The 26,980-nt window shown below is 39.1% G+C and overlaps 1 protein-coding gene across 1 annotated transcript in view; it reads left to right on the top strand.

Annotated features, from left to right (window-relative positions):
• Positions 1 to 22,149, top strand: part of LOC126088898 (protein TAPT1 homolog) — a 141,114-nt gene extending 118,965 nt beyond the window's left edge. Inside the window, exons 8-10 of the mRNA XM_049906869.1 lie at positions 5,093 to 5,262; positions 20,483 to 20,769; positions 21,242 to 22,149. Coding sequence (XP_049762826.1) covers positions 5,093 to 5,262; positions 20,483 to 20,769; positions 21,242 to 21,710 — 926 coding nt within the window. The 3' untranslated portion in view covers positions 21,711 to 22,149. The remainder of the gene's footprint in view (positions 1 to 5,092; positions 5,263 to 20,482; positions 20,770 to 21,241) is intronic.
• The last annotated feature ends 4,831 nt before the right edge of the window (positions 22,150 to 26,980 follow it).

The raw sequence follows: 26,980 nt of genomic DNA, 5'->3' as shown, positions 1-26,980 counted from the left end.
ACTGTAGTAGGCGTGGGCTTCGTATTTATCTTGGCCACAATAATGCGTTCACTATGCTGTTTGTAGTAGCTTACCCGCATTCCTATTTTTTTATTCATTATTAAACCTACTCCTGCATTACCCCTTTTTGATTTTGTATTTATAAGCCTGTATTCGCCTGACCAAAAGTCTTGTTCCTCCTGCCACCGAACTTCACTAATTCCTACTATATCTAACTTTAACCTATCCATTTCCCTTTTTAAATTTTCTAACCTACCTGCCCGATTAAGGGACCTGACATTCCACACTCCGATCCGTAGAATGGCAGTTTTCTTTCTCCTGATAACGACGTCCTCTTGAGTAGTTCCCCCCCCCCCCCCCCCCCCCCCCCCCCTCCCCGGAGATCCGAATGGAGGACTATTTTACCTCCGGAATATTTTACCCAAGAGGATGCCATCATCATTTATCCATACAGTAAAGCTGCATGCCCTCGCGAAAAATTACGGCTGTAGTTTCCCCTTGCTTTCAACCGTTCGCAGTACCAGCACAGCAAGGCCGTTTTGGTTAGTGTTACAAGGCCAGATCAATCAATCATCCAGACTGTTGCCCCTGCAACTACTGAAAAGGCTGCTGCCCCTCTTCAGGAACCATGCATTTGTCTGGCCTCTCAACAGATACCCCTCCGTTGTGGTTGCACCTACAGTACGGCTATGTGTATCGCTGAGGCACGCAAGCCTCCCCACCAGTGGCAAGGTTCATGGTTCATGGGGGGGATGGAACTGTATATACTGTGTTTTATCAAAATTTAAAGAGAGTCCGTTTGCTGAGGACCACTTAATAATTGTGTGAAAAACATCATTTACAATTACATCACTTAGTTCTTGGTTTTTGGACGTTATTACTATACTTGTATCATCAGCAAAAAGAACTAACTTTGCATCTTCATCAATGTGGAATGGTAAGTCATTAATGTATATCAAGAACAGTAAAGTACCTAAGACCGAACCCTGTGGGACCCCATACTTGATAGCCCCCTAGTTTGAGGAATCAGCTGTTGTTTTAACATTACATGAACCACTTATTTCAACTTTCTGCATTCTTCCAGTTAAGTATGAATTAAACCATTTGTGCACTGCCCCCTTCAAACCATAATGATTTAGCTTATCTAAAAGAATTCCATGATTTATACAATCAAAGGCCTTTGAGAGATCACAAAAAACACCAATGGGTGATGTCCGGTTATTCAGAGCATTTAATATTTGATCGGTGAAAGCGTATATAGCATTTTCTGTTGAAAAGCCTTTCTGAAAACCAAACTGACATTTTGTTAGTACTTTATTTTTACAAATATGGGAGGCTACTACTTTCTCAAACATTTTTGATAGAGCTGTCAGAAGAGAGGTTGGGCGGTAGTTGTTGACATCCCTTTTTATGCAGTGGTTTTACAATGGCATATTTCAGTCTATCGGGGAAAACACCCTGCTCCAAAGAGCTATTACATACGTGGCTGAGAATCCTACTTGTCTGTGGGGAACAAGCTTTAAGTACCTTGCTGGAAATGCCATCAATTCCGTAAGAGCTTTTACTTTTCAATGAGTTTATTATTTTACTGATTTCAGAGGGAGAGATTGGTGGAATTACAGTTGTTTCAAATTGCACAGGTATGGCCTCTTCTATTAGTAGTCATGCCTCTTCTAGTGAAGATCTAGATCCTATTTTCTCCACAACATTTAAAAAATGATTATTGAAAATATTTTCAGTTTCTGATTGTTTGTTAGTGCACGTGTCATTCAGTTTTATGGCACTAAAGTCTTCCTGTGCTCTTGGTTGCCCTGTTTCCCTTTCAATAATATTCCAAATTGCTTTAATTTTATTATCAAAGTTACTGATCTCAGACATGGTACACATACTTCTGGACTTTTTAATAAATTTTCTTAGTACCACACAATAGTTTTTATAATATTGAGCAATTTTGGGGTCAGTACTCCCTCTTGCTGTTAGATACAGTTCTCTTTTACGGTTGCAAGATATTCTTATTCCTTTAGTTAGCCAAGGTTTTTTATATGTTTTTTTGGAATTATGTTTAACTATTTTCTTGGGAAAACAATTTTCAAATACCCTTAAAAATGTATCGTGAAATAAGTTATATTTCAAGTTTGCATCGGGTTCCTTATACACTTCATCCCAGTCTAGCTGCTGTAGGCTTTCCCTAAAGTTTGCAATATTTATATTGTTAATTGAACGCACTGCTTTGAAAGTCTGATTTGATATACTGCATGGAGCTATGTCATGTACTGTAACTAGCTGTGCACCATGATCAGAAAGACCATTCTCAACAGGATAAGCATTTATGTCCTTAAACTTATCTTGGTCTATAAAAAAGTTATCTATCAATGTACTGCTGTTCTTTGTTATCCAAGTAGGAAAATCAATGACGGAACTCAAATTGAAAGAACTGAGTAATACTACAAGGCCATTCTTCCAATTACACTCTTTCAGGGAGTCAACATTGAAATCCCCACAAATGATAATTTGCTTCCCCCTGTCTGACAGATAGCACAACAAAGCATCCAAGTTTTCTAGAAATAGCTGGAAATTCCCTGAGGGGGACCTATACACTGTTACAATTATGAAAGTGCCATTGTTTAGTTCAAGTTCAGTGGCACATGCTTCCATATGTTGCTCTACACAAAAATTTTTAGTTTCTAAATTTTTTACACTGTGGAAGCTTTTGACATATATGGCAACTCCTCCTCTCATCATATTATCTCTACTTCCATGTGCAGCTAATTTGTACCCATTGATGCTAACCTTTTGCATATCAGTGACAACGTGATGCTCAGACAGGCATAGTACATCTATTACATTCTCAGTTTCTATATCTTCTAAACAAAGCAGAAGCTCATCAATTTTATTTTTCAATCCCCCAATATTTTGATGAAATATGCTGACATTATTTTTCACTTTTTGTATCTTGAACTTTTTTAACATCTTTAGTACTTGCCTGGCTGAGTTTCCCACTGGACACTGATCTTACACTAAAAGAGAGTTTCCACCATGAGATGTAGTTCCTCCCCCTTTAAATTTCCTGCTATCAGCCCAGCCAGTTTACCCTTCCCTTTCTTCTTGAGGTGTAGGCCATGTCTAGTATAGTCCCACCTACAGAGTGAATCAACAGGAACCACACCAATGTGTGACCCTGCACCAGATCCAAGTAGCCGTTCCAACTCCAAATTAACTCTCCTGACAGAAGAGCTCAAATGAGGTCGGTCGTGGCGCTCCAGAACCGACACAAACCGAACACTGGTATGACTTGATGTTGATGCAATCTTTGCCAGGTGTCTATGCTGTACCCCGGATCTCTGTCAATACTGTTGCCCAGCCCACCCACAATAACCACAGTATCTTCCTTAGTAAAGCCTCTACATAGTGAACCTAAATCCTCTGTAACCTGCCCCAGTCAAGGGCATGAAATGGAAGCAGTGGTTGAGAATGGAGTCTGGCAGGCTTGTAGCCTATCCCCAATGTTATTCAATCTGTACACTGAACAAGCAGTAAAGGAAACCAAAGAAAAATTGGGCATTGTAATTAAAATACAGGTAGATGAAATAAAAATCTTGAGGTTTGCCCCATGACATTGTAATTCTGTCGGAGACAACAAAGGACTTGCAAGAACAGTTGATTGGAATGGACAGTGTCTTGAAAGGAGGATATAAGATGAACATCAACAAAAGCAAAATGAGGGTAATGGAATGTAGTCGAATTAAATCAGGTGATGCTGAGGGAATTGGATTAGGAAATGAGACATTTAAAATAGCAGATGAGTTTTTCTATTTGGGGAGCAAAATAACTGATGATGGTCGAAGTAGAGAGGATGTAAAATGTAGACTGGTGATGCAAGGACAGCCTTTCCGAAGAAGAGAAATTTGTTGATATTGAGTATAGATTTATGTATCAGGAAGTCTTTTCTGAAAGTATTTGTATGGATCTGAAACAAGCACGATAAATAGTTTAGACAACAAGTGAATAGACGCTTTTGAAATGTGGTGTTACAGAAGAATGCTGACGATTAGGTGGGTATATCATGTAACTACTGAACTGAATTGGGGAGAAGCACGGGGAGGAGCGTCAGACCAGTCTCTGGAGTGAAGAACACAAGAACAACAAATGTCACTACAGAGTTAATGTCACTAACTGGATAGTGCTGCAACAAATCAATGAATTTATAGTTCATTTCATAAGATGGGGGCCATCCTTTCCTCTATATGGCAAAGAGAATGGGAACCATCTTTATGTTAGAGATCAGCACCCAGGAAATCTAGATGTTGCACTGAATTAACCTGTAATTCCACCTGTAGTCTCCAAATCTATAGTAGAAGTGTTGCTGGCAATGGCAGTATGAGGTGCATTGTGGCATACCCTCCTGGCTGCACCTGCCGCTGCGAAGCTTGTAAACACCCCCCCCCCCCCCCCCCCCACACACACACACACAGACAAACACACACATATATTTCTGATTGTGTGTTGGGCAACGTTCCACTCCTTCCCGTGCTGCCAAGGATGCCCATTCACATCTTTTCCGTCACTTCTTCATCCACCAAGAAATGTCTTATTGGTTGGTTTTTTGCCTATTCATGTTCTTAATATTTTTACAGTCTTGTGTGGTTCAGAACAGAGTATCATAAAAAAAATTGAGGCCTGTTTGACAGTGCATGTGTGAACAATTCCAGACAGACTCAGAAGCAGATATGTTTTAAGGTGCCCAGACGGTTTGATGATTCTTTATTGATGCTCAGAATTTTTATGATTGGGCTAATTGTCGTCATCCAATGCTATGATGATGGTTCTAGATGTGATCACTGCCGGAACATCCAACATGTTAAAGTGGAATTATCAGTCTGGCTAGACATAAAAAACTATATTATTTATTAATCATGTGATTAAAAACTCATTAGCTAAAAGTTTTGACTTATCCACTTGTAGCCCAGATTGCCAAAATTTCTTGGCATCCTTTGTATTGCATATAGTTTGTGGAAGATTACTTCCCAATTTTGATTTTTTTCACATTTTGTCTGTTTATTAATTTTTGATTACTGTTTATTTCATCCCACAGAAAGATTTTGGGTGCTTTTACCAGACTGTATGATGGTGCTTTTGGCAGAAGTGTTCGTTGACTGGATTAAGCATGCATTTATTACTCGGTTCAATGAACTACCTGTTGATGTGTATAAGGATTACACAACTAGTTTGGCCTATGATATGGCTGAAACACGACAGAAACATGTAAGATATTTATTATTGATTCCTGTGGTCTGTATGTTTTCAGTTTTTTTCCTGTATTAAAATGTGGATTTAAGTGCATGTGCATGTGAACTTCATACACTCAAGTATAAAAGATATATATAATATGGAATATGTTTTTATCCTTCACATATTGAGAAAGAAGGTGACAGCAAGGCATAATTCAAATAGACAATAAAAAGTTTAAATTAAGGGAAAGACAATCCGGATGAAATGTCTGAATTTTTTTAATTTTATTGTGACCAGAAAGTGAAAAAATATGTTTCAGCACTTAACAGATCTTAAGTACATATGATGAAAACTCATTTCAGTAAGTGGAACAGTTCTTCATGTTTTATACCAGTGGTCATCAAAGTTTTGTGTTCAAGAGTCAGGGGAGGCACCTCAGGCCACATATATATCAATCTTATTATTACATGAAATGCATTCACAGTTGTAAATACAGGCAACCATCAGCTGTGTAATGGACGATATGAAAATTTATGCCGGACTGGGGCTTGAACCTGGATTTCCCATTTATCATGAGCAATCACACCTTATCCTTAGGCTATCTGAGCATGACTCATGGCCAGACTAAAACTTTCTTATGTTGTCCACCATGTGTCTACCACCTGCACTCATACATTCATTATATATATTCCTGTACAAGAGAGAGATTTTAATTGAAATTCACTTACCTGATGTCAATGGATAAATATGATATTGCAGTGCTTGTATTGTTCAGAAATATGATGCAGTGTTCCTTTGGACATGCAACACAGGCACTGCAATGTCATAATCATATTAATTGCTAACCTATTTAAATAAGTATGTTGTGAACCCCTATAGTAATGGTGCAATAACTTGGCCATCATCCACCAAATACTAATAATTAAAACTGGGGACAATTCTGAACACTTCCTGTCGTCATCTGTTTAAGATTGCTGCCGTCCTCAGTGACACCAAATTTGTGACATTGTAATTGCCTGATGAATTGTTGTTGTATTATCTATGTGAGTGACTGATGAATAATAGTAATTATACTTACATTTAAATGCATAATGCAGTATGAAAAACTATCAGAAATTTTTACTAAATATTTTCAATGTCATTTTTCTTCTGTTGATTGTAATGCATTATTTAACTGGATATTCTTTGCTGCAGATATGTATCACATTTGAAGATAACCATCTCTATAAAATGCATTCACAAATCAGTGCTACTTCTGTTTGAAATCCATACTTAAAGATAGTCAGTATGAGGCACATTTGGCTGTGGGTTGTCAGCACTGGAAGACACACAATAAAACAATCCCCCAATAATGTCCCCTAACTACACAGTGGTAGCGCTACTTACCCCTCTGCAGCACTATTTACCCTTCTGCCCCTGAGGTTAGGCAGCCTATTTTACATAGCTCAAGGCTGAATTCATGAACATCAATTACAATTGAGCATATCTTAAACTGTTACTGTCCCTGTTGTTATCTTTTTCTGTTACTGAGCAGCAAAACTACACTCTCATGTAGGTCTTAACACTAGCTGGTGTTATTGGATTTAAGCTGCTAGACGCATATTGTTATAAAGTACGGTTGAGAACCAAGGGCTGCATGAATATTTGATTTGGGCTGCAGTTTGACGATGACTGTTTTATACTACACAAATCAAAAAAAGGTTTTCATCACCCCAGTTCCCAGAACTCCTGAAGATGGTCGTTGACTGTGGATATTGTATCACAGACACAGTCCCTTTGACTCTTCAGAGATGTCACTAAACCCACCAAAAGATGTCAACAACCATGCATGAGCAGCACCTATTTAGATGGAGGTGGTCCGACAGCCGATCAGTTCCAGTCACTCCACAAGGAAGGTGGTACCCAGCTCGTGTTGTCTGTAGATCAACCGTACCTAGATGATCAAAACCATGGTTCAATCGCGTCTCCACTGTTACTTTGTGCCGGGAAGGGCTCTCAACAAGGGAAGTGTCCAGGCATCTTGGAGTGAAACAAAGCGATGTTGTTCAGACATGGAGGAGATACAGAGAGACAGGAACTGTTGATGACGTGCCTCACTCAGGTCGCCCAAGGGCTACTACTACAGTGGATGATGGCTACCTACTGATTAAGGCTCGGAGGAACCCTGACAGCAATGCCACCATGTTGAATAATGCTTTTCGTGCAGCCACAGGATGTCACGTTATGACTCAAACTGTGCGCAATAGGCTGCATGATGCGCAACTTCACTCCAGACGTCCATGATGAGGTCCATCTTTGCAACCATGACACCATGCAGTGTGGTACAGATGGGCCCAACAACATGCCGAATGGACTGCTCAGGATTGCCATCATGTTCTCTTCACCGATCATGTTGCATATGCCTTCAACCAGACAATCGTAGGAGACATGTTTGGAGCCAACCTGGTAAGGCTGAACGCCTTAGACACACTGTCCAGCGAGTGCAGCAAGGTGGAGGTTCCCTGATGTTTTGGGGTGGCATTATGTGGGGCTGACATATGCCGCTGGTGGTTATGGAAGGCGCCCAAACAACTGTAGCATAAGTGAGTGCTATTGTCTGACTGATAGTACAGCTGTATTGGTGGCTTATTGGTGAGGCATTAGTCTTCATGGATGATAATTCATGCCCCATTGTTCCCGTCTTGTGAATGACTTCCTTCAGGATAATGACATCGCTCAACTAGAGTGACCAGCATGTTCTTCAGCCATGAACCAAATCGAACATGCCTGAGATATTTCCAGAATGAGGTTTTCACTCTGCAGCGGAGTGTGCGCTGATATGAAACTTCCTGGCAGATTAAAACTGTGTGCCCGACCGAGACTCGAACTCGGGACCTTTGCCTTTTGCGGGCAAGTGCTCTACCATCTGAGCTACTGAAGCACGACTCACGCCCAGTACTCGCAGCTTTACTTCTGCCAGTATCTTGTCTCCTACCTTCCAAACTTTACAGAAGCTCTCCTGCGAACCTTGCAGAAGTTTGTAAGGTAGGGGACGAGATACTGGCAGAAGTAAAGCTGTGAGTACCGTGCGTGAGTCGTGCTTCAGTAGCTCAGATGGTAGAGCACTTGCCCGCGAAAGGCAAAGGTCCCGAGTTCGAGTCTCGGTTGGGCACACAGTTTTAATCTGCCAGGAAGTTTCATATCTGCGCACACTCCGCTGCAGAGTGAAAATCTCATTCTGGAAACATTCCCCAGGCTGTGGCTAAGCCATGTCTCCGCAGTATCCTTTCTTTCAGGAGTGCTAGTTCTGCAAGGTTCGCAGGAGAGCTTCTGTAAAGTTTGGAAGGTAGGAGACGAGATATTGGCAGAAGTAAAGCTGTGAGTACTGGGCGTGAGTCGTGCTTCGGTAGCTCAGATGGTAGAGCACTTGCCCGCAAAAGGCAAAGGTCCCAAGTTCGAGTCTCGGTCGGGCACACATTTTTAATCTGCCAGGAAGTTTCACGCCTGAGATAGATTGGAAAGTGCTGTTAATGGACAACATGACCCACCAACCACTCTGAGGGATCTATGCCGAATTGCCGTTGAGGAGTGGGACAATCTGGACCAACAGTGCCTTGATGAACTTGTGGATAGTATGCCACGACGAATACAGGCGTGCATCAATGCAAGGGGATGTGCTACTGGGTATGAGAGGTACCGGTGTGCACAGCAGTGTGGACCACCACCTCTGAAGGTCTTGCTGTATGGTGGTACAACATGCATTGTGTGGTTTTCATGAGCCATAAAAAGGGCTGAAATGATGTTTATGTTGATCTCTACTCCAGTTTTCTGTACAGGTTCCGGAACTCTCAGAACAAGGTGATGCAAAACTTTTTTTGGTGTGTGTATTGCCAAAGGTATACTATTTCCAAAAAAAAAGCAAGTATTATTTGGCCACTGTGATAGAAAGCTAGTTATTACTGGTAGGTAATTACATTTCACATTACAATAATTAAATTGTATGTTTTGTCTGGAGCCTATATTCATGACAGAAATGATTATGGTGGATCAGAATGAATGCTTAATACAGTTTTAATACCTGAAAGAAGTACATACCAGCACTCAACCCCTAGAAGAACGAATACTTTATTATTCTAAGAACAAAAGCGTAAAACATGTCATGAGATCTGATGGTTAAGAAAAGTCTACAAAAGCATTTAGGTCCATAGCTATAGAAGGGGATATCCAAAAGAAACTTAACATTTTTTTCAACTTATTTATTCACATTTTTAAACACAAACCTTCAATCTCCTTCAGTGTACTCTCCACTGGCACTATTATATTTGTCTAATCTTTTATTCCATTTCTCAAAACATTGTGCAGAAAATAATTGAGTGCAAAGAATTTCCTGGAGGGCTGTAAACTTAAAAAATTTTGTTATGAATATTGATAAAATTTTGAGGGTGTAAGTGTCTTTACCCTGAATGCGGTCTGATTTTGCAATGTTGTGTGTTGACTGTTGATCTCAAACTAGTGGCTACCCTAAAAAAAGCCCTTTGTGCATTACACAGGTACCCTGGTAGCTGAGTACTGCTTTCTTTGTGTAGTGCACCCCTTACTAGTCCACCTGATAATGCAGGTTCCGAAACTGGCAACTAAGACCGTCGCAAGGTCGATGAAGCTTTTGGCTGACTCCCTCCACTTAGTTCCAAACCAAAGGACACCAGTCAACTCTAGGAATAATGCTGGAAATTGTGAGCACTCTGTCCACCCTGCTTGCTAGGCCAGCAGTATTCACCACTTCTGCCAATGGCCTGTATGAACTGAGGATGGTATCAGAACCCAAGACGTCAGTTATGCCGATGTCAGCCACAACTTTCAGATGACTGCACCCTGCATGCTCTTTCACATCTTGGATGAGCATCCCATCAGATGTACTGAGTGCATGTTGTCTTTCTTTCTGGCCCTGAATGCTATTTCCCTAAAGAGCTCCATAACATGCCAAACATTGGAACTTTCAATAACCAGCAACCTCCCGTCCCCATTTGCCTGCTCAGTCCCAGCTGAAGGAGCGAGGCCAGACAGTGAGCCTCCACATTGACTCTCCCCCTTGAGCGACACAAACATCCACAGCATATCATGCAGTGAGAGCAGATACTCTGAGTGGGATACACTTGGAAGATACCTCAGCAGCAGAGCCCATGGGTGAAACAAGCAAAACCTGAGGTGATCCATACAATGTGCCAGATCCGCTGCCACTGCTGCACTTTGAGGCAACAGCCTGAAGACAGCTGGCTGCAGCCAAAAGTGCTTTCAATTGTTGGCGAACTGCGGGCAGCTCTTTGTGCATCCGCACACAGCATGTGCACCTTCTATCTATGCCGCCATGACTAACTTAAGAATTGAAATATAAAAGCACACAGTGAAACCTAAATATCCAAATTGTTACCCTCCTAACGTGTCACCAATGGGGGCTGATGGCTTACTGAGAAATGTAGCTGGCTTTTCAAAAGAAATGACAACTGGCTACAGACTTCGAATTTAAACTTTACAATTCAAAAAACTTTAGATTATGCCTCTTAAACATAAAAACATGTACATAATTTAAGAATTAACTTACAAAGAAAACACAGAAAAAAGTAAATACGTAACTTGTTGTTCTGCTGGTGTGTAAGTAGGACAGCTGGAATGAATCTGACTGACTGACTAGGGTGAAATGAATTCTTATTGGCACACCATTATAGATGAATACATCATGGTGGAAGGATAAAAGAGTGGTGGCCATTATGAGAATATGTGAGTTATTGTGATCGTTAATAAGTTTTTTGTGTATCCCAATGTTAAATCACATCAACAGCACCCATCCCCAGACCCCTTTCCACTGCATGGGAGATCTAAAATTATAAAAGTGATGAAATTTCAAATTTCTGTTAAGAAAACAGTGCAGTTACAGATCATGTAACAGATAAACTACAGGGTGCCTAAAAAAGATATGAAAATTACAGTTTAACATTCCATCGACAGTGAGGTCATTCGAGGCGGAGCACAAATTGAGATTGGGGGAAGGATGAGGAAGGACATTGGTGTATCCTTTTAAAAGAAGCTGTTCCAACATTTCCCTTAAGCAGTTAAGGGAAACCACTGATAATTTGCAATCTGGATGGCTAAACTGTATTGTGAACTGGTGACCTTCCAAATGTGAGTCAAGTGTGCTAACTGCTTTGACACATCGCTCAGTCACATGAGAAAAAAATGTGGTCTTTGGCTTGCTGATATTTGTTATACCCCAAACACAATTTTGAGGAATGTGGATCTCGTCAATAGGATTTCTCCTCTCTCTCTCTCTCTCTCTCTCTCTCTCTCTCTCTCTCTCTCTCTATTTCTTTCTCTCTCTCTTCTCTCTTAACTGAAGTTTCAAATTGGAAATACATTTTGTTTTAAATTATCTCCATGATCAGGCACAGAGAGAAACTGTATTTCACTGGCTGCTCTGTCATGTCATCCTCTGCCATATGGCATCATTTGGATATGGAATAGAGGACATGGGACACACCATTCTGGCTATTGTCAGCTTTCTAGACGTTGGAGCTACTTCATTTCATTCAGGAAGCTCTCAAAGCTCCTCAGTTGGTGTCATGAAGCTGAGTGCACCTTTTCCCATCCAGGAAACCACTAACAATACCAGAAATTAAACCTGGTTGCCTCACACAAAAGTGGACATGCTGACGTATCAGCTACCATACAGACTTCATAGAAGTATTATGAAATTTATTCAGAATGGTTCATGGCACATACTGTTGTAATATTCACCAGGTAGCCTTGTGCTCCCACCCCTGATTATTACAAATATATGGGACTAATTGAATCTGCAGGTCTCGAGGTAAAATTTTCTAGTTGGTTAGGCCATGTCATGTTCCTCCTTAGTTTCTTCTTACACATCTGACATTTCAACCCCTCTTGCAAGATCTTCTTCAGGATCGCCTGATTACAGAAGATCCTGTAGAAGATTCCAGCAAAGGGGTCGAAATGTTGGTTGTGTTAGAAGAAACTGAAGTGGAACATGACATGGTCTAACAATCTAGAAAATTTTACCTTTAATATTGGTCTTTCACAGAATTGTACATTTTGCGGCAGTGTATCATAACTGCCAAGGAATGCTGTGATGAGACTTGTCTACAGCTTAAGCTGACAGGCATTATTATGTACCAGATAGGAACAGAACTATATGGATTCACACCTTACAGAAGTGGGAGCTATGGCTTGGATTTCATTTCACCATAGCTTTTGGAGTCCTAAATTGTCCCTTCTTCTAAGCATTAGCCATGTGAATAGTGGTTGTGACTAGTAGTGAGTATTTTCAGTCTTATCTCGAATGATAGCTTTAAGCATTTATCAGTCTTACTCTTAAATGAATTACTCCTGATTGGTATTCTTTTTCTTCTGAGAGAATCTGATCTTTCATTTCTCTGAAACACTAGTCAACATTTTTAAATTGCCCTCCTGTTGCCAAAGGATGACCAGTTCCAGTGACAAAAAGAATCTTCACGTGCATGTGCCTTCGGGTGCATTCTTCTGTGCTGAAGTTATGTAGTGATTTATTACTACGGGATGATTTTTGAAATAATTGCAAACACAGAGTACGGATTCAGTGCATAATGGAATGAAAAATGGTGTGCCACATTTTGTTGATGCCGCAGTCTGCAAAATAGGCATAAACAAATATGAATTTTCCAACATTCGAAAATTTAACATTAATTCTTTCTGGCAAGCAGTTGCCTTAATGCAGGTATAATGAGTACATGTTTTGTGCATGGCTATAGTGCATGCTGCCTTCTATGTTAAATACAGGGTGTCCATAATCAAAGTTCCAGTTTCAAAATGGTGTAGAGAGAGGACCACTATCAGAATGATGTAAAATTTGAACAGGATATTACTGACACAGGGGGAAACGTTTTGGCGGGGGGGGGGGGGTTGACCTTTTTAGCAATAGATGGCACTGTAAGCATCTCGACGTAAATCGGGTCTGCTACAAATGACAGATGAATCGCAATACAGTGGCTATGGCTTGAGTTGTACATTACACCATCCCCATTGTTCAGTGTGCATAACTGCACAAGTTTGGCCGTCAACAGTTGTGGCACTGTTAGTTAGATAAGCGCATCCACCACATCAGCGCCGTACCACATCAGATGGAAAAATCAGTTTTTAGTTGTCCTGAGGTAAAAAGACTGCATAAAAAGCCCAATGACATTGGTTTGTAATTGTCATGAGACTGATGCAAGAAATGTTCAACCTGCTGTCCACCATTTGCTGCCACAAGTTGATTTCGAGAAACAGCATGTTCCACAGCAAATTGAAGTGTCTTGAGGGTTATATTGAGAATGTTTTGTGCAATGTATGCCTTCATTCCAGCTGTGTTCACAATTGGAACACTGAACGTGCCATCTTTCAGATAACCCCACAGGCAGAAGTCACAGAGATTAAGTTCAAGTGTTCTGAATTGTCAGGCTGTAGAGAAATGAAAGCTGATAATTCTACCATTTCCAAAATGCCTCTGCAGCAGCGACTTCACTGGCAGTGCAATGTGCAGAGGAGTGCCATCTTGCATAAAATTGATCCTACCCACATGTCCACACTGTTGAAGGGTTGGAATGACATTGGTGCGTACACGACTCTCATATTGTTTACCAGTGATGGTACAGGTAACAGGACTTCTCCTCAAAAATATATGACCCTACAATAAACAATGCCGTCAATCTGCACCACAGAGTCACCTTTTCAGAATGAAATGGTATCAGTTGATGTGTCTATGGATTTTACATTGACAGTATTCTGCAATTCACATCTTGACCTATCCTTGGAGATATGGTTCATCAGTCCAGAGAAGGTTCCTTGGCCATTCATTGTCCACTCCCAGCTGAGCATGAAATTACAGAGCGAACATTTGTTTTGCTGGCAGGTCAGCAGGAAGTAACTCTTGAACATCGGTGATTTTCTGTGGATAACAATGCAGATTGTTCACAGGATTTTATGCACCGTGCTCACAGGCATGTCCAGGGTTCGGGCAGTTCTCTGTCCACTGCATGTGTACACATCACCACTTGACTGCTACTGCAGTGCTGTGGCCACATCTTTGACAGACTTTGGATCAACTACTTTCCTCCCTCTGCCACATTGAACTCTAAAAGAAACTGTGTGTTTGAATTGTGTAATAATTTTCTCCAGACCCTTAGCATACATCAGACCAATGCCTTTTTTCATACCCTTGAGTGTCCGGAACTTCTGCAGGGCTATTGGTGCACAGTCAACATTCTTGTAAAAGAGCTTTGCTAACAGTGCATGATCCTTCATGGAGACAGTCATATTGAGTGTGTTGGACGCAAGCTAAGGAACAGCTGTGTGCTGTGCATCTGTTGATATTTATATTCTAACGCTTACAGCATCATCTACTGCTCAAATTTTTGCTAATTTATTTTGTTCCATGATGTTTCCTCTTAAATCAATAATATGCAGTTCAGATTTGATGTCATTCTGATCAGTGATTCTCATTCTACAGTACGTTGAAATGACACGCTATATATACCTCAGCTGCACCTACTTTTATTGGTAAATCCAGATTGTTTTTAGGTTTTCTTCATGGTTAATTTAACTAGAGATGGAAAGGCAGACAATTACTTATGATCAAGCAACAACTAACAGTAATGTGGATAGAACCACTTTAAACAGAATACAGCACTAATAACTTTCAGAACAGTTAACTCCCTCTTCAGGAAGGAAGGAAGGAAGGATTTGAGGGGTGGCAGAATTGAAGGGTGGGAGGAGCATATTCAGACCTTAACATAAGAGGAGGACGGGACAAGATGAAGGAAAAGATAGATAAGTGACCACCTTTCCCTTATTTTTATGAAAAACATAGAGAGAGAGAGAGAGAGAGAGAGAGAGATAGAAAGAGGACGAGGGGGGAGGGGGTAAAAGAGTCAATAATGAAATAAGTTGAAATTTGAACTAATAACAAGTAAGGCAATACATGACAGTCTTAAGTCCAAGAGGGTGGTAGGCTCAGAAGATTTGTAGAAAGCAAGAATCCATAGCTGAAGTTTGGGGAAACTATTGCTCAGAGGGATAATCCAAATGGTCTGTTTGATATAACAGGTCATTAGGTCTCCTTGGTCTACAGTGGAGAGTGCTCAGCAACTGGTTACTGGTTGTCCCACAGGTGAACATGCACATTTATACATTCTGCCAGTCAGCCTGTATAGGTAGCTGTGTAGTGAATACAGTTCAGTGGGTAAACAGTGTTATTGATTTAAATGTTCCCTTTTCTTTGATGATGTACAATTATCCATTTGTGGGCCCAGAATAAATGATTGTGGGAGGATGTTTGGGGCCGATATTATGTGTAAGCAGTTGCATTAAGAAGATATTGGGGTATGGACAATGATGTGGGAATGTTATGAGTTTGAGATTTGCGTAGGTTAAGAAGGTGACAGAGAACAGTGAGGGAGGATATAAGAAAGAGATAACATCATTTCAGGGCTATATCTGAAAAGGAGTAATCTTTCATGTATTCAAGACCTAGTTTGTACTAACTGGCTAGTGAGTGGCTTCTGATTTTGTTGGAAGTGAGAGCTATATTGGTTATTGGAACAAAAGAACAACTTGCCTGGGAGTTTAGTTTGTGATCAGAGTCAGTGGGATAGTTGCAGAAGACAAAAGCCAGAGAGATATTATTGGTACATATGTTTAGGGATTTGATGTTATAACAGATACGTGTATCATGGATACACTGTAGGAAAGGAAGCAGATGTGGAGTGAAGTTTGGATCCAAGACTCAGTGAGGTGGAGGTCAACATCCAAATAGATAGCTTTGTGTTTTGAAAAGGGTCAGGGGTTGTTCTTCACCTTGAGTCCAGACCACAAAGATGATGAATCTTTATCAAGCTAGGGAGCTCAGTTTCTGGATGAGGAGAGCCTTTTTCATTTGGTCGCTTGAGAAGGTTGCAGTAGGGCTGGGCCATCCTGCTTGAAAGAGGTAGCATTCAAGGGTTTAATGCCCATGCATGTGGGGAATGTTGGCGTAGAGTAGGTTGAAAAGGATGGTTTCAAATGGGAGGGGATTAGGAATGGCTTTGAGACATTCTTGGAAGTAGTTGATGTATTTTTTGTAGTATGGGAAGCCCTCTGTGATAGCTAGGAAGTGACATTCTACCAGTATGGAAATGAATTTATTTAGGACTTTGAAGCCTACTGCGGCAGAATTGCCAGGATGGACCTCTTTGCGTAACACTGCATTTGAAATAGAAGTGAATTTGTCAGGAGGTGTAAGGATTTTTCTGGGGGCATTTGTGAGAGGCATTGGGCTTTTAAGATATTGTACAGTTGTCTTAATGGAAGGAATGTGGTCATGATGAACAAGTAAATATGCTAAGTTATGAGTTTTGAAATGAGAGCTTTAGTGATCTTTGAAGTGCATATGCCACATACTTCCTGCAATCAAATATCACTACAGTGGAGCATTTATCTGCAGAGTAATAGTGTCCTACCATCAGATCACAGGACTGGAGCAAGGAAAAAGCAATGGAAACATTGTTAATCCTCATATCACAAGGCTGGATTCAACAGTGTGCAGACAGAAGCAGTTTTGATGATATGGCAGTGGATGTTTTATAATGATTTCTGTTAAACCTCATATCACAAGACTGGATTCAGTAATATGCAGACAGTACCAATATAGACAATGTGGCAGACAATGATTAAACTAATGGCTAATTTAAAAAGTTAGATAATGAAGAAATTAACCTGATAAACAACAAAATGTTAAAATAATTCCATTATGGAGATGAAAATTACTGCTTGTAGTAGTCATATTAACTTCAGTTGACAAAGTATAACTAATACCAAGGAGCAAAATTGTAATTCATAACAAATTGCACTGGTCTGTATTGGCAAAACACACATATCTGGATGGTTTTCTCATCCTCATCTGGGCACTGGCTTTTTGTGGTGGCTATAACTGCAGTGTTAGTGCATTGCATTTCATTGCATTGCATACATCAGTAACTGCCAACTAAGAAAGTACTGCCATGTTATGATTACACTCAATCTTGTAGTTTAGTTTTACTGTTGTCTTCTGCTTTGGAGACCAAAACTTAAGGCCAAAAGTAACTTTTGCATGTTGTTTCACTACCAGGTAACATGGCTTGATAAAACTTGGACCGTACATAGAAATAACTGATACAAATATAGTATAGGAGGAAACTTGAACAAATATGCAATGAGACAAACAGAAATCACATTTTTTATTTAAAGACAATAATTACACTGAAGTCACCATGATCCATGATGGTCCCTGGACATTTGCAAAATGAGGGACATGGTTCTTTATAAAGTGTGTGACCTCCACAGGCAGCAGTGTGTTCCCCTGCTGGCCACAAGGTTGGTAAGGAGTGCTTGTGGTAGTGTGTTCCATTGCTCCACCAGTGCAGCTGACGACTGCTGGGTGGTCATTGGTGCATGTAGATATGCCGGAATATGTCTCCCCAGTGCTTCACACATGGGCTAGATGGGATTTAAGTCAGGTGAACAGACAGACCAGTCAATTTGCTTAATACCCTCTCATTCCAAGAGCTCCTTCACCTGTGCTGTTCTGTATGGTTGTGCACAGTCATCCCTGAAAATGAAGTTGGCACTAAATGCATCCCTGAAAAGATGCACATGGAGAAGGAGTACAGTGTCACAATAACATTGGCAGGTATTTGTACCGTGTTCAAAGATTTGAAGGTGAGTACACCCATGGAACATTATGCCTCACCACACCATAATGCTTTAGCAAAACAAACCTGACACTGCTTGTCTTGAGGCCTCTTGCTGACAATCTTCAGTGCATAGATGAAATGAAGCTGCAAAAACCTTAGTGGCTATTGGGAGGTTTTCACTCAATAATGTACACAACTCAACAATTTTAGTTTCAATTAACACTTTTATTCACCTTTAGCAAGCTTTGTTAAATCAATGGCCAGTTTATTGGATATAAAATGAATAATTAGCATATACATCAGGATAGCCCCTACAATATCTAACAGCCACAATGGAAAAGTTGAATATTCAGTTGTGGCACCTAAAAACAGTTCACATTTACATGATATTTCCAGCTTGTACTCTGCACTGCCCTTGCAATTCATTAGAATACCACACACCCCAGCATTTTAACTAAATCAGTCCGTAATGCACATCACAGATTCCAATAATACCTCACTTTGCTGACTATGACATTCTGCACTTACATTAACCACAACTCAGTCTATTTAGAATAGCCAGTAATTTAGTTTACAGAGGTCACTCAAAACTTATTAAACATTAGAGTTCTTGAGTTTCTCGGTGATTGGTGCACAAATTTTTGCGTGCAGCACAACATATCTGTGATGTGAGTTAACATTGAGAGTGCGCTGAAACACAGGTCTTACTTGTGAGTTTGCAAACATAACTATATTGGGTGATGTTTGATTACTTACAGATGGGCATAAGAACAAACTGTTATTTTGCAAATTATGTTATACATTGAAAATTGACTAGATTCCATTTTACTGTTTTTGATGAACTGCAAGAACTAAGGTGATTTTGGCCTATAGAAATGTCTGACTAGTCAGAAATTTAGAAAAATACATTGTCACTACACTCCTTGTGCAATGCACATCCCCTTGTTTTCATGTATGAGTGATTTAATTATACTAAATTACATGAAACTATTGATTAGTGAGTCAGTTACTCAATGCTGTATGTCATCTTGTTCTGAAAAATTAAGGCAACAAAAGTACATAGTCAAGTATGAATGTAACAGTGTTTATGACAAAATCTGTAATTGAAAATGGTAGTGTCTCTAAGCTTCAAGTTTAATTAGTGCAGAAAGTAATTAATTCTAGGTAATTTAAAATACGTCACTGAAAAGTCACTATGCTTAATTTTTGACTGGTGCTGTAAGTCACTTTCCTCAAATATGTTTATTAGCTCATAGGGTTTGTGCTTGTAGCGAACTATATCAGTTAACTGTATTTTCTAATTATGAGTGCCCTAATGAAAAATTAACCACCAAGTAGAATCATAAAAATGAAAATAAGAATATGAAAAATAAATTTAAATGAAATACAGTGTAAATAAGAACTTAAATTTTGAGGGAAGTGTTTCGTGCCAGCAAATAAAAATATTGAAAATGAGGTTAAAAAAAGCAAAAATATTTGTTTACTTGTGTGGACAGCGGGGGGAGGGGGGGGGGGGGGGGGCGGAATTGGGAAGAATCGACCATGCTATATCACAACCAGCACCTCCAAACCAATCATGTCTGACAATGCTGCATACACCCTTATGTGACCAGAGGTGGGTACATGTAATGCAACCAAGAATGTTACCGAATGTGATTGTTTTGGTGGTCCAGGTGTTACAGTGTAGGGAGGCTTAGTATTGTGTGTGTGTACTGACCTCCAGTTCTTTGAATACAGTATACTCACCGGTCCACATTGTTGTGAAATTGTACTCTTTCCCCATGTGTGTCTTTTCAGGGTTGCTTAAATCCCATTGAGGACATTGGCATGTGTTGGGGAGATGTATTGCCGTATGATCACATGCACCAACCACTGTCTTGTCTTTGAATAGAAGTGCCATTTCTGTTTGTCTCATTGCATATTTCATTCAGTCAGCTTCTGTACTATACTGTATCAGTCCTTTCTACGTGTTGTCCAAGTTTTATCGAGCTCTTGTTTCTTGGCAGTGACACATCATATGAAAGTCATTTTCATCCTTAAGTTTTTCGCACATGTGTATCTTGGATTCAAATTGCCTCCTGCTTTTATTGAAGGTATGGATGCAGTATTGTTGACCTATTACCACACCATATTATGTGTTACTTTCTTATAAGAGTTTCTATGAGATAATGGAGGCCAGCTATCACCTTCGTTTTGAACAATTGTGTGTTCTTGGGATGTGAAGCTGCATAGTTTCCCGTACAGTGAAAAATCTTCAATGGCATTGGAAAATATATACATACAATTGAAATGCAGATTCCTGGAATTTTACACAACCTAAAATAACTGTGTTAGTTAAGTGTATGAATCATGTATGTCTCAGCATGAAAGCGTTTCCTATAAAAAAAAAAAAAAAACGTTTAAAACATTTAATTTCCTGTCTTACATTGTTGGCACATTGCTTTTGAGAAACCATATCATAACTATTAATACAATGTTGTACAACTGATTTTTTAAAAAGTGTTATTCATTTGTAAAACAACTTATCCTATTTTGTACAGGCTTTTTCGGATCCATCTGATCTTGTGGCCCGAAGAATGGGTTTTATACCCCTCCCTCTTGGAGTTGTGATGATGCGAGTGCTTGGTCATGCATTGCACATCGAAGGACCTGCAGCATTCATACTTCTACTGCTTTCATATTTGTGTCTTGCTTCTTTTCGCATTCTCAACAGTGTTATAATGCTTGGGAAAGCATGTGGATTAATAAAGCAATATCAGCAAGAGAAAGTTGGGACCCCTGCAGTTTCATCAACAGTAAGCCGAGCAACAAGTCCTATAAATGGCAGGTGAGGAAATCAATTTAAAAAACAGTATTTTAAAATTTTTATTACTACAAGTACTATTGTTCAGTGATACAGTATCAGCATTTAATAAAGGCAATGGTGTCAGCTCAACCAACATTGAATCATGATACTCATACAAAATGGTTATTAGTGATGATTGCAACACAACAGTTCTTTGACAGATGTTAGAGACGCATAAAAAGAATTATGAATGTTTAATTCTTGTTTTAAATCATGCAATAGAAGGCATTTATTGACTTACATCTTCTGTGATAATTTTTATCTTTTATCAGTGAATACAGCATTAACTTTAGAGAACATTGTATGGACTTCCATCTTCATCATTAGGACAGTTTCTACATAAGCCACTTATAAACATTATACGTATTCTTCAGTACATAATGTTGGACACATCTGGCAATCTTTAACAATATTAAAAAGTATTTCTAAGCACTAAAAATTTATTTTGTTACAGACCAAATGTAGCGCGCCAGTTGTTACCAGATGGTGGCATATCAGCAAGCCCAGCACACCATACTTTGCAGAGATCAGTGACTGTTGATGCAAGTTCTTTAAAACAGGGTTTTGGAGTTATTGAGGTAGAAAAAAAAGAACCTCCACTCCAAGCGCCTTCTGATCGCAGCCTGGGTCCAGCAGCAATATTTTCTAACAGTGCTGTGAGCATTGATAGTGTCTGCCTGAATGAGGAATTGTTGCGACATGAACGAAGTCCAGAGACTGGTCTTGCAAGCATTGTTGAACATGAAGTTCTAACTAGAAGTGTTCCAAATATCCAAGCTAATCTAAATGTTGATGGTGCTAGTGATTCATTGGTGCAGGATGAATCTGCCGCACAGAAGAGTGATGAATTTTCCAAAAAGAGAGCAGAATCAGAACCTTCCATACCTTCTGTGATTGATGCAGAAAGGGCCAGTGTTTCATAACTTTAATGTTTCTTTTCGCTTCCTACACTCTAATTTTAAAGTGACATTTTCTGCTGACATGGTGGGAACTGTAAAGAAAACAGTTCTTTGACTTCCCATGCATTTTGTGACTTAAAAATATTAAATTTTGTTTTGCAATGTAATGTGTAGCTCTGCAAAAGTCATGCCATATGGCACTTTGTGCTGATGACTACAAGTGGACTAAAATGTTATTTTTGATTCTGCATGAAAGATTTGTCACTCTACATTCAAAGAACAGCTACAAAGAATATGTGAAAAAAATTGTTGCTTTTCATTCACAGCTCTGCTGCAAAAACTTGACAATAGTGATGATATGTTCTTCTTTTATTTGTCGGTATTGCATCATGGATTATTGTACATGACTAAGTCTGTATATTCATACTTTTTATTTGAAATAAATTTTATTTTTTTAGTAGAACTTCATTCAAGCAAAACACTGCAGACAGCTGAACACAACCATCAAGAGTTTCTCTGCCTCTTCTAGCATAACTCTCCACATACCAGTGTCCTGACTAACGCGTGCATATTTGTGGCACAGACAGCAACCAGGGGCCATTAAAATTAGGAGTTTGTTACATTTTCTGTGGCTAATCTGCGTTGGGTACCTGAAAGAGCTTTCCAGAAACAGTGGAGTGTAGTGGTGGTCTCCATTGTGTAATAGCAGCACACTGTATGTGGTTTCTCCAAGACGAAATCGTAAGTTCTGGAACATGTGCTCGAATGTTGCAGGATGTAGTTTGAAAATGACAGGACAGTTGACACCAGTTGTCCAGAATTAACTCCACAGTACCTGTGTATCTTAGTAAATTGGTAGGTATGAAAGGATTGGTTTGGTCTTATGTAAGGGTCATTGCAAGTGAATGGTGTATGCAGATAAAGGTTGAGAGTAAGGTTAATATTTTGTTTTATGGGGGGATGTTGTCAGTGTTCACAATAGGAATGCAAGGTGTTGTCTCGATGTCGGATTTTAACTGTTCAGTAAAAACACAGCAGACATGCAAGGTATTTTGTGAAGATGAAATTAAGTAAAACTTTAATATTACGGCATTACAAGAACTCAGAAGTGTATCAAGAAATTATATGAAAAATCAGTATCAACAGCCTCCAGTGGATACTGTGTAACTGTTAAATACAGTCTTTGTGTGAGTAGCAATTGAGTGATTTCTGGTGTGTAAAATGTATGGGTGATTAAATGGAGGTAAAAGTGTTGGAGGATTATCCACCAAACTTAACTCACTTTAAAATTTAACCATAACATTGAAAGAAGAGCAGCCAGAGTGTTAAAAATGAGTATTTTCAGTTCGTTAATACAACTTGCTGTTTTTGCACCAAACAAAACTATCGCGTTCAAACCCAAAGACTTACTTGAAATAACTGATTACTTATATCAAAGAGTGACACTTTTATTTAAAGACAGTAATTACACAGAAGTCACTCAGAACGGCATACTAGGACCAATACTGTTCCTGATAAACATCAACAGATTTCCCAATAGTGTTAGTCATGGGGAAAAATCTTTTTGCTAATGAGAGCAGTATTGGAGAACAGTATTAATTATAGCCTATGAGAAAATAAGAGAACTTATTGCAGAGAAAGCAAACAAAATCAATGACGTTTACGATTGGTCGATATGCAATAAAGTGAAACTGAACATAAAGAAAAATGGCACTGTTTAATTAAACATAGAAAACATCTCTATAGACTACATAATAAACACAAAATTTTCAGAAATGTGTACTGATTTTCTGTTAAAGTTTTGCAAACACACAAAGATACATTCAAACAAAAAGTCATCAACATATTATGCCTGAAGGGTCCTGTCATCAATGTGTAACAGGCAGTGTGTTTTTTACATACTGTTCAGATGCACACTCAGTTCTTAACTATGGAATTGTTTTCTGAGGAACAAGTATACAAAATAAGAATAAAGTTTGTTAACTGCAGAAAAAGGCTGTAAGAATAATAACTGAAAATAAGAATCTAGTTCATAGTAAAGTGCTGTTCATAACAATAGGGATTTTAACAGTACACAACATGAATACATTTACCAATCAATTGTGCACATCAAAAATAACATTGTCCGTGACCATAGTATAAGATCTACATTGAACATTTACCATGAAAAAATAAGCATAAAACTTAATCACCCAAGGAGATTAAAGACATTACTAAAAGAAACTTATTTTAAAAGTTGGTTAAAAAGTAACTGTTCTGCAATACTTTGTGTACAGGAAGGATTATTTAGATAATGTAGAGTAGATGTACAGTAAAAACTATACCATTAAAAAAAATAATAATAATAAGAAGAAGAAGAACAACAGTGATAAAACGTCTATCATATGTTTACCATAACACATTTACACTAGTTTGTGTATTTTTTTCCTTGGTTTTCTTTTCTGGAAAACTTTACTTCCAAAGCAATGCAATGTACTGTGCTGGTACCAATACTTTATCCTCTTTCTGAGTTCAGCATTTGACTTGTTGCAGAGGAATAATGACTCAGTTTTTCAGGCTAGCAAATGGGAAGTTGTGGTACACAAAATGGAAACCAAACATTGTTGCTATGGTCCTGACATCATGTTTGTAGTGTTACATTATGAAATAACATGTGCACAGTGACTAGGAGTGAGAAATGAATGAACAGTGTAGCTCTAACCTTTACATTATTAAATAACTTCTTTGCAAATCAGCATTGTACATGAGGGATAGACCATATTAGGTAGCACAGTTTCAGACAGATTAGCCTTGTATTTGGGAAGGTGGACGCTCTATTCTTCTTCTAGCCATCATGATTTAGGCTTTCCAATGTTTCCCTAAATTAATTCAGTCAAATGCCTGGATGATTCCTACTTAAAGCCCATGGATACACTCCTGTCCCATCTGTTTTAAGTTGTAAGTACAGTATGTAAATGCTGTTGCTATGCTGGTAATGTGGTGCCTTATCTCATTGTGATTGCTGTCTGTAAGATGTGGACTGTCTTATTGCTTTTGTCTGTCATGCTGATATCTGAATACATGTGTATTGTGAACAAAGTAACTGTTATTTATGTTTACTATTGTAAATACCAGCACATTCTGATAGGTTAGGGGCCTGGGATGGAAAGTCTGTGTAGTGAACTATGTATATGCGCACAGGTCTTTGTACAGGGAGTTGCTGCTTTGTTTGGATTCAGCCATTCCCTTCTTTTCCTTAAGTTAGCATTTAGACACCATTTCTCGTCATCAGTAATGATACAGCATAGGTGTTGTTCATGAGCCAATTGGTGACGAGCAAGCAGAGATGCAATATGGCCGGCCACCTGCTGATTTTTCTGATTTTTGGCTTAGCACATGCAGTATACATACATTTGATTTTTAAACCTACCCCACCACAAGCAAATGTGGCACGATGGTGAATGATCACAGTTCATCACATTTACCAGTTCTCGAGTTCAATGACGAGGATAATTGTGGATGAATGTGTTTAAACAACCTTCATCAAACCCTGAAGGTCTTCATGAAAGTGGAGAGTTATTAATGTCTAAACGATTCCCCTTAAAACGAGAAAACCATTTTCTTGCCTTGTTCTGTCCAATGGCATAATCCCGATACAAGGCCCAAATGTTTCTGGTTGCTTCTGCTGCTGTCACCCCCTACTGAATTCAAACAGAAAGAATATGTCGGAAATGTTCCACTTTCTGAACTTGACACTCCATTTTCTAACGTCCAAAACGCCACTCCCTCCCTCCAGTTGACAAAATGACAATATGTAAACTCAAATAGCAACAGTGAACTATAAATGAAAATGATAATCGATAAATAAACTGGTAGCAATCAGAATACCTACATGCGCAAGAAAAAGCTTCTATCTTATGCACCAACCTAATATTTCTACTGATGGCTGAAACAGCATACTGAACAACATTACATCAATATTTACTTCATTTGCCAATTCATAATTATAGCTATAATGATGAAAGGTCTCTGTTGGATTCCTTTCATGTTAATTTCTTAAATCTCTTGTCATTTACGGCATAAATTCCTCTTCTAAATTTACGGTGGTGTTTCTGACTATCTGGGAGGAGACTGAGTAGTGGAACATGTTACTTTTACACATAAACAAGAACGATCTGTCACACTACTACACTTTAAAACACAGTTTATATGTAATTCATGTCACACAGCCTCATACGGAACCTACATCCGCTTTCTTTTATATACTGTATATGATAAGATACTGTCATCCCCCTTCCCTTCTGTGTGAGAGGATGAATGAGCAAATGTATTTCTAGTTGCATGCTTGAGGGTAGCAGACAAGCCTGTCTGCTAGAGAACAGTAGGACCAATGTTGGAACAGGTAGCTACACTTTCTAAAAGCAGAGAGGTTTCTGTTCTTAGTATTGTCCTGTCCGTCCCTTGTCATGTTGGTATAGGAAGCTGCCTCTCTGGTCACTTCCGTTTTGTATACGGAAGCACCCTTGGTAGGAGGCCATGTCAGTCTGTCCGTGGCGAGCGTCTGAAGTGGTAAGATCTCTGGCTAAGCGCGTGTCTGCTAAGTCCGTAGGACAATGGATTTCTTAAGTTCAGCCTAACTAAAAAATTTAATCACCTTTATTTCAGGTTTAGCTCTAAAATATCTAATGTTATCTTAAATTGCAACGCAGTGTAATTCGAGTGTGAAGTTCAGAATATATTCCGGTAGTTGCTTTGTCACTACTTCGTGAGTAAAGTGGAACCACATGTTGATCAGTAACTCTAACTAAGATCATCAATCTTAAATGCGAATGTGCGTGAGACAATATTTTTCAATATAGCAACTTTTCTTTATGTTCGACCCACGTGGGGTGTACTTTGTGAGACCAGTACCACCTGCTTATACAATTGTTTGACCCATCAGGTTAATAGTAAGACGATAGTAACCAGCTCGAGGTTTTTTCTTTTGTAAATTGCTTTTCGATCTAATTTATTTTAATTATCAAAATTATTGTGGAGTTACACTCTTTGTGTAAACAAGTTGACCACGTGAAGCATGTGGTGTAATCATCAAAGTAGCTCTCAGCTATTCTTTTCGGGAAGATTTCACAGAGAGTTAGTATGAATTTAGTATACCAGTGTGTGGTAATTACATGACAGACAGGATTGCGCTACGAATGTAACTTCTTTGGGTGAAAATTGAATCGGTTGGTTGTGGTTAATTTCCTCTTGCATATGTTTCAACGTTCTTCGTGTGTTATTTTATGAATGCAGTGTTGTATGCAGTCTCCCAAACT

The sequence above is a fragment of the Schistocerca cancellata genome, chromosome 1 (assembly GCF_023864275.1).
Source record: "Schistocerca cancellata isolate TAMUIC-IGC-003103 chromosome 1, iqSchCanc2.1, whole genome shotgun sequence".
Lineage (NCBI taxonomy): Eukaryota > Metazoa > Arthropoda > Insecta > Orthoptera > Acrididae > Schistocerca > Schistocerca cancellata.
The sequence above is the reverse complement of the archived record's forward strand: the minus strand, read 5'-3'. Positions and strand labels throughout refer to the sequence as shown.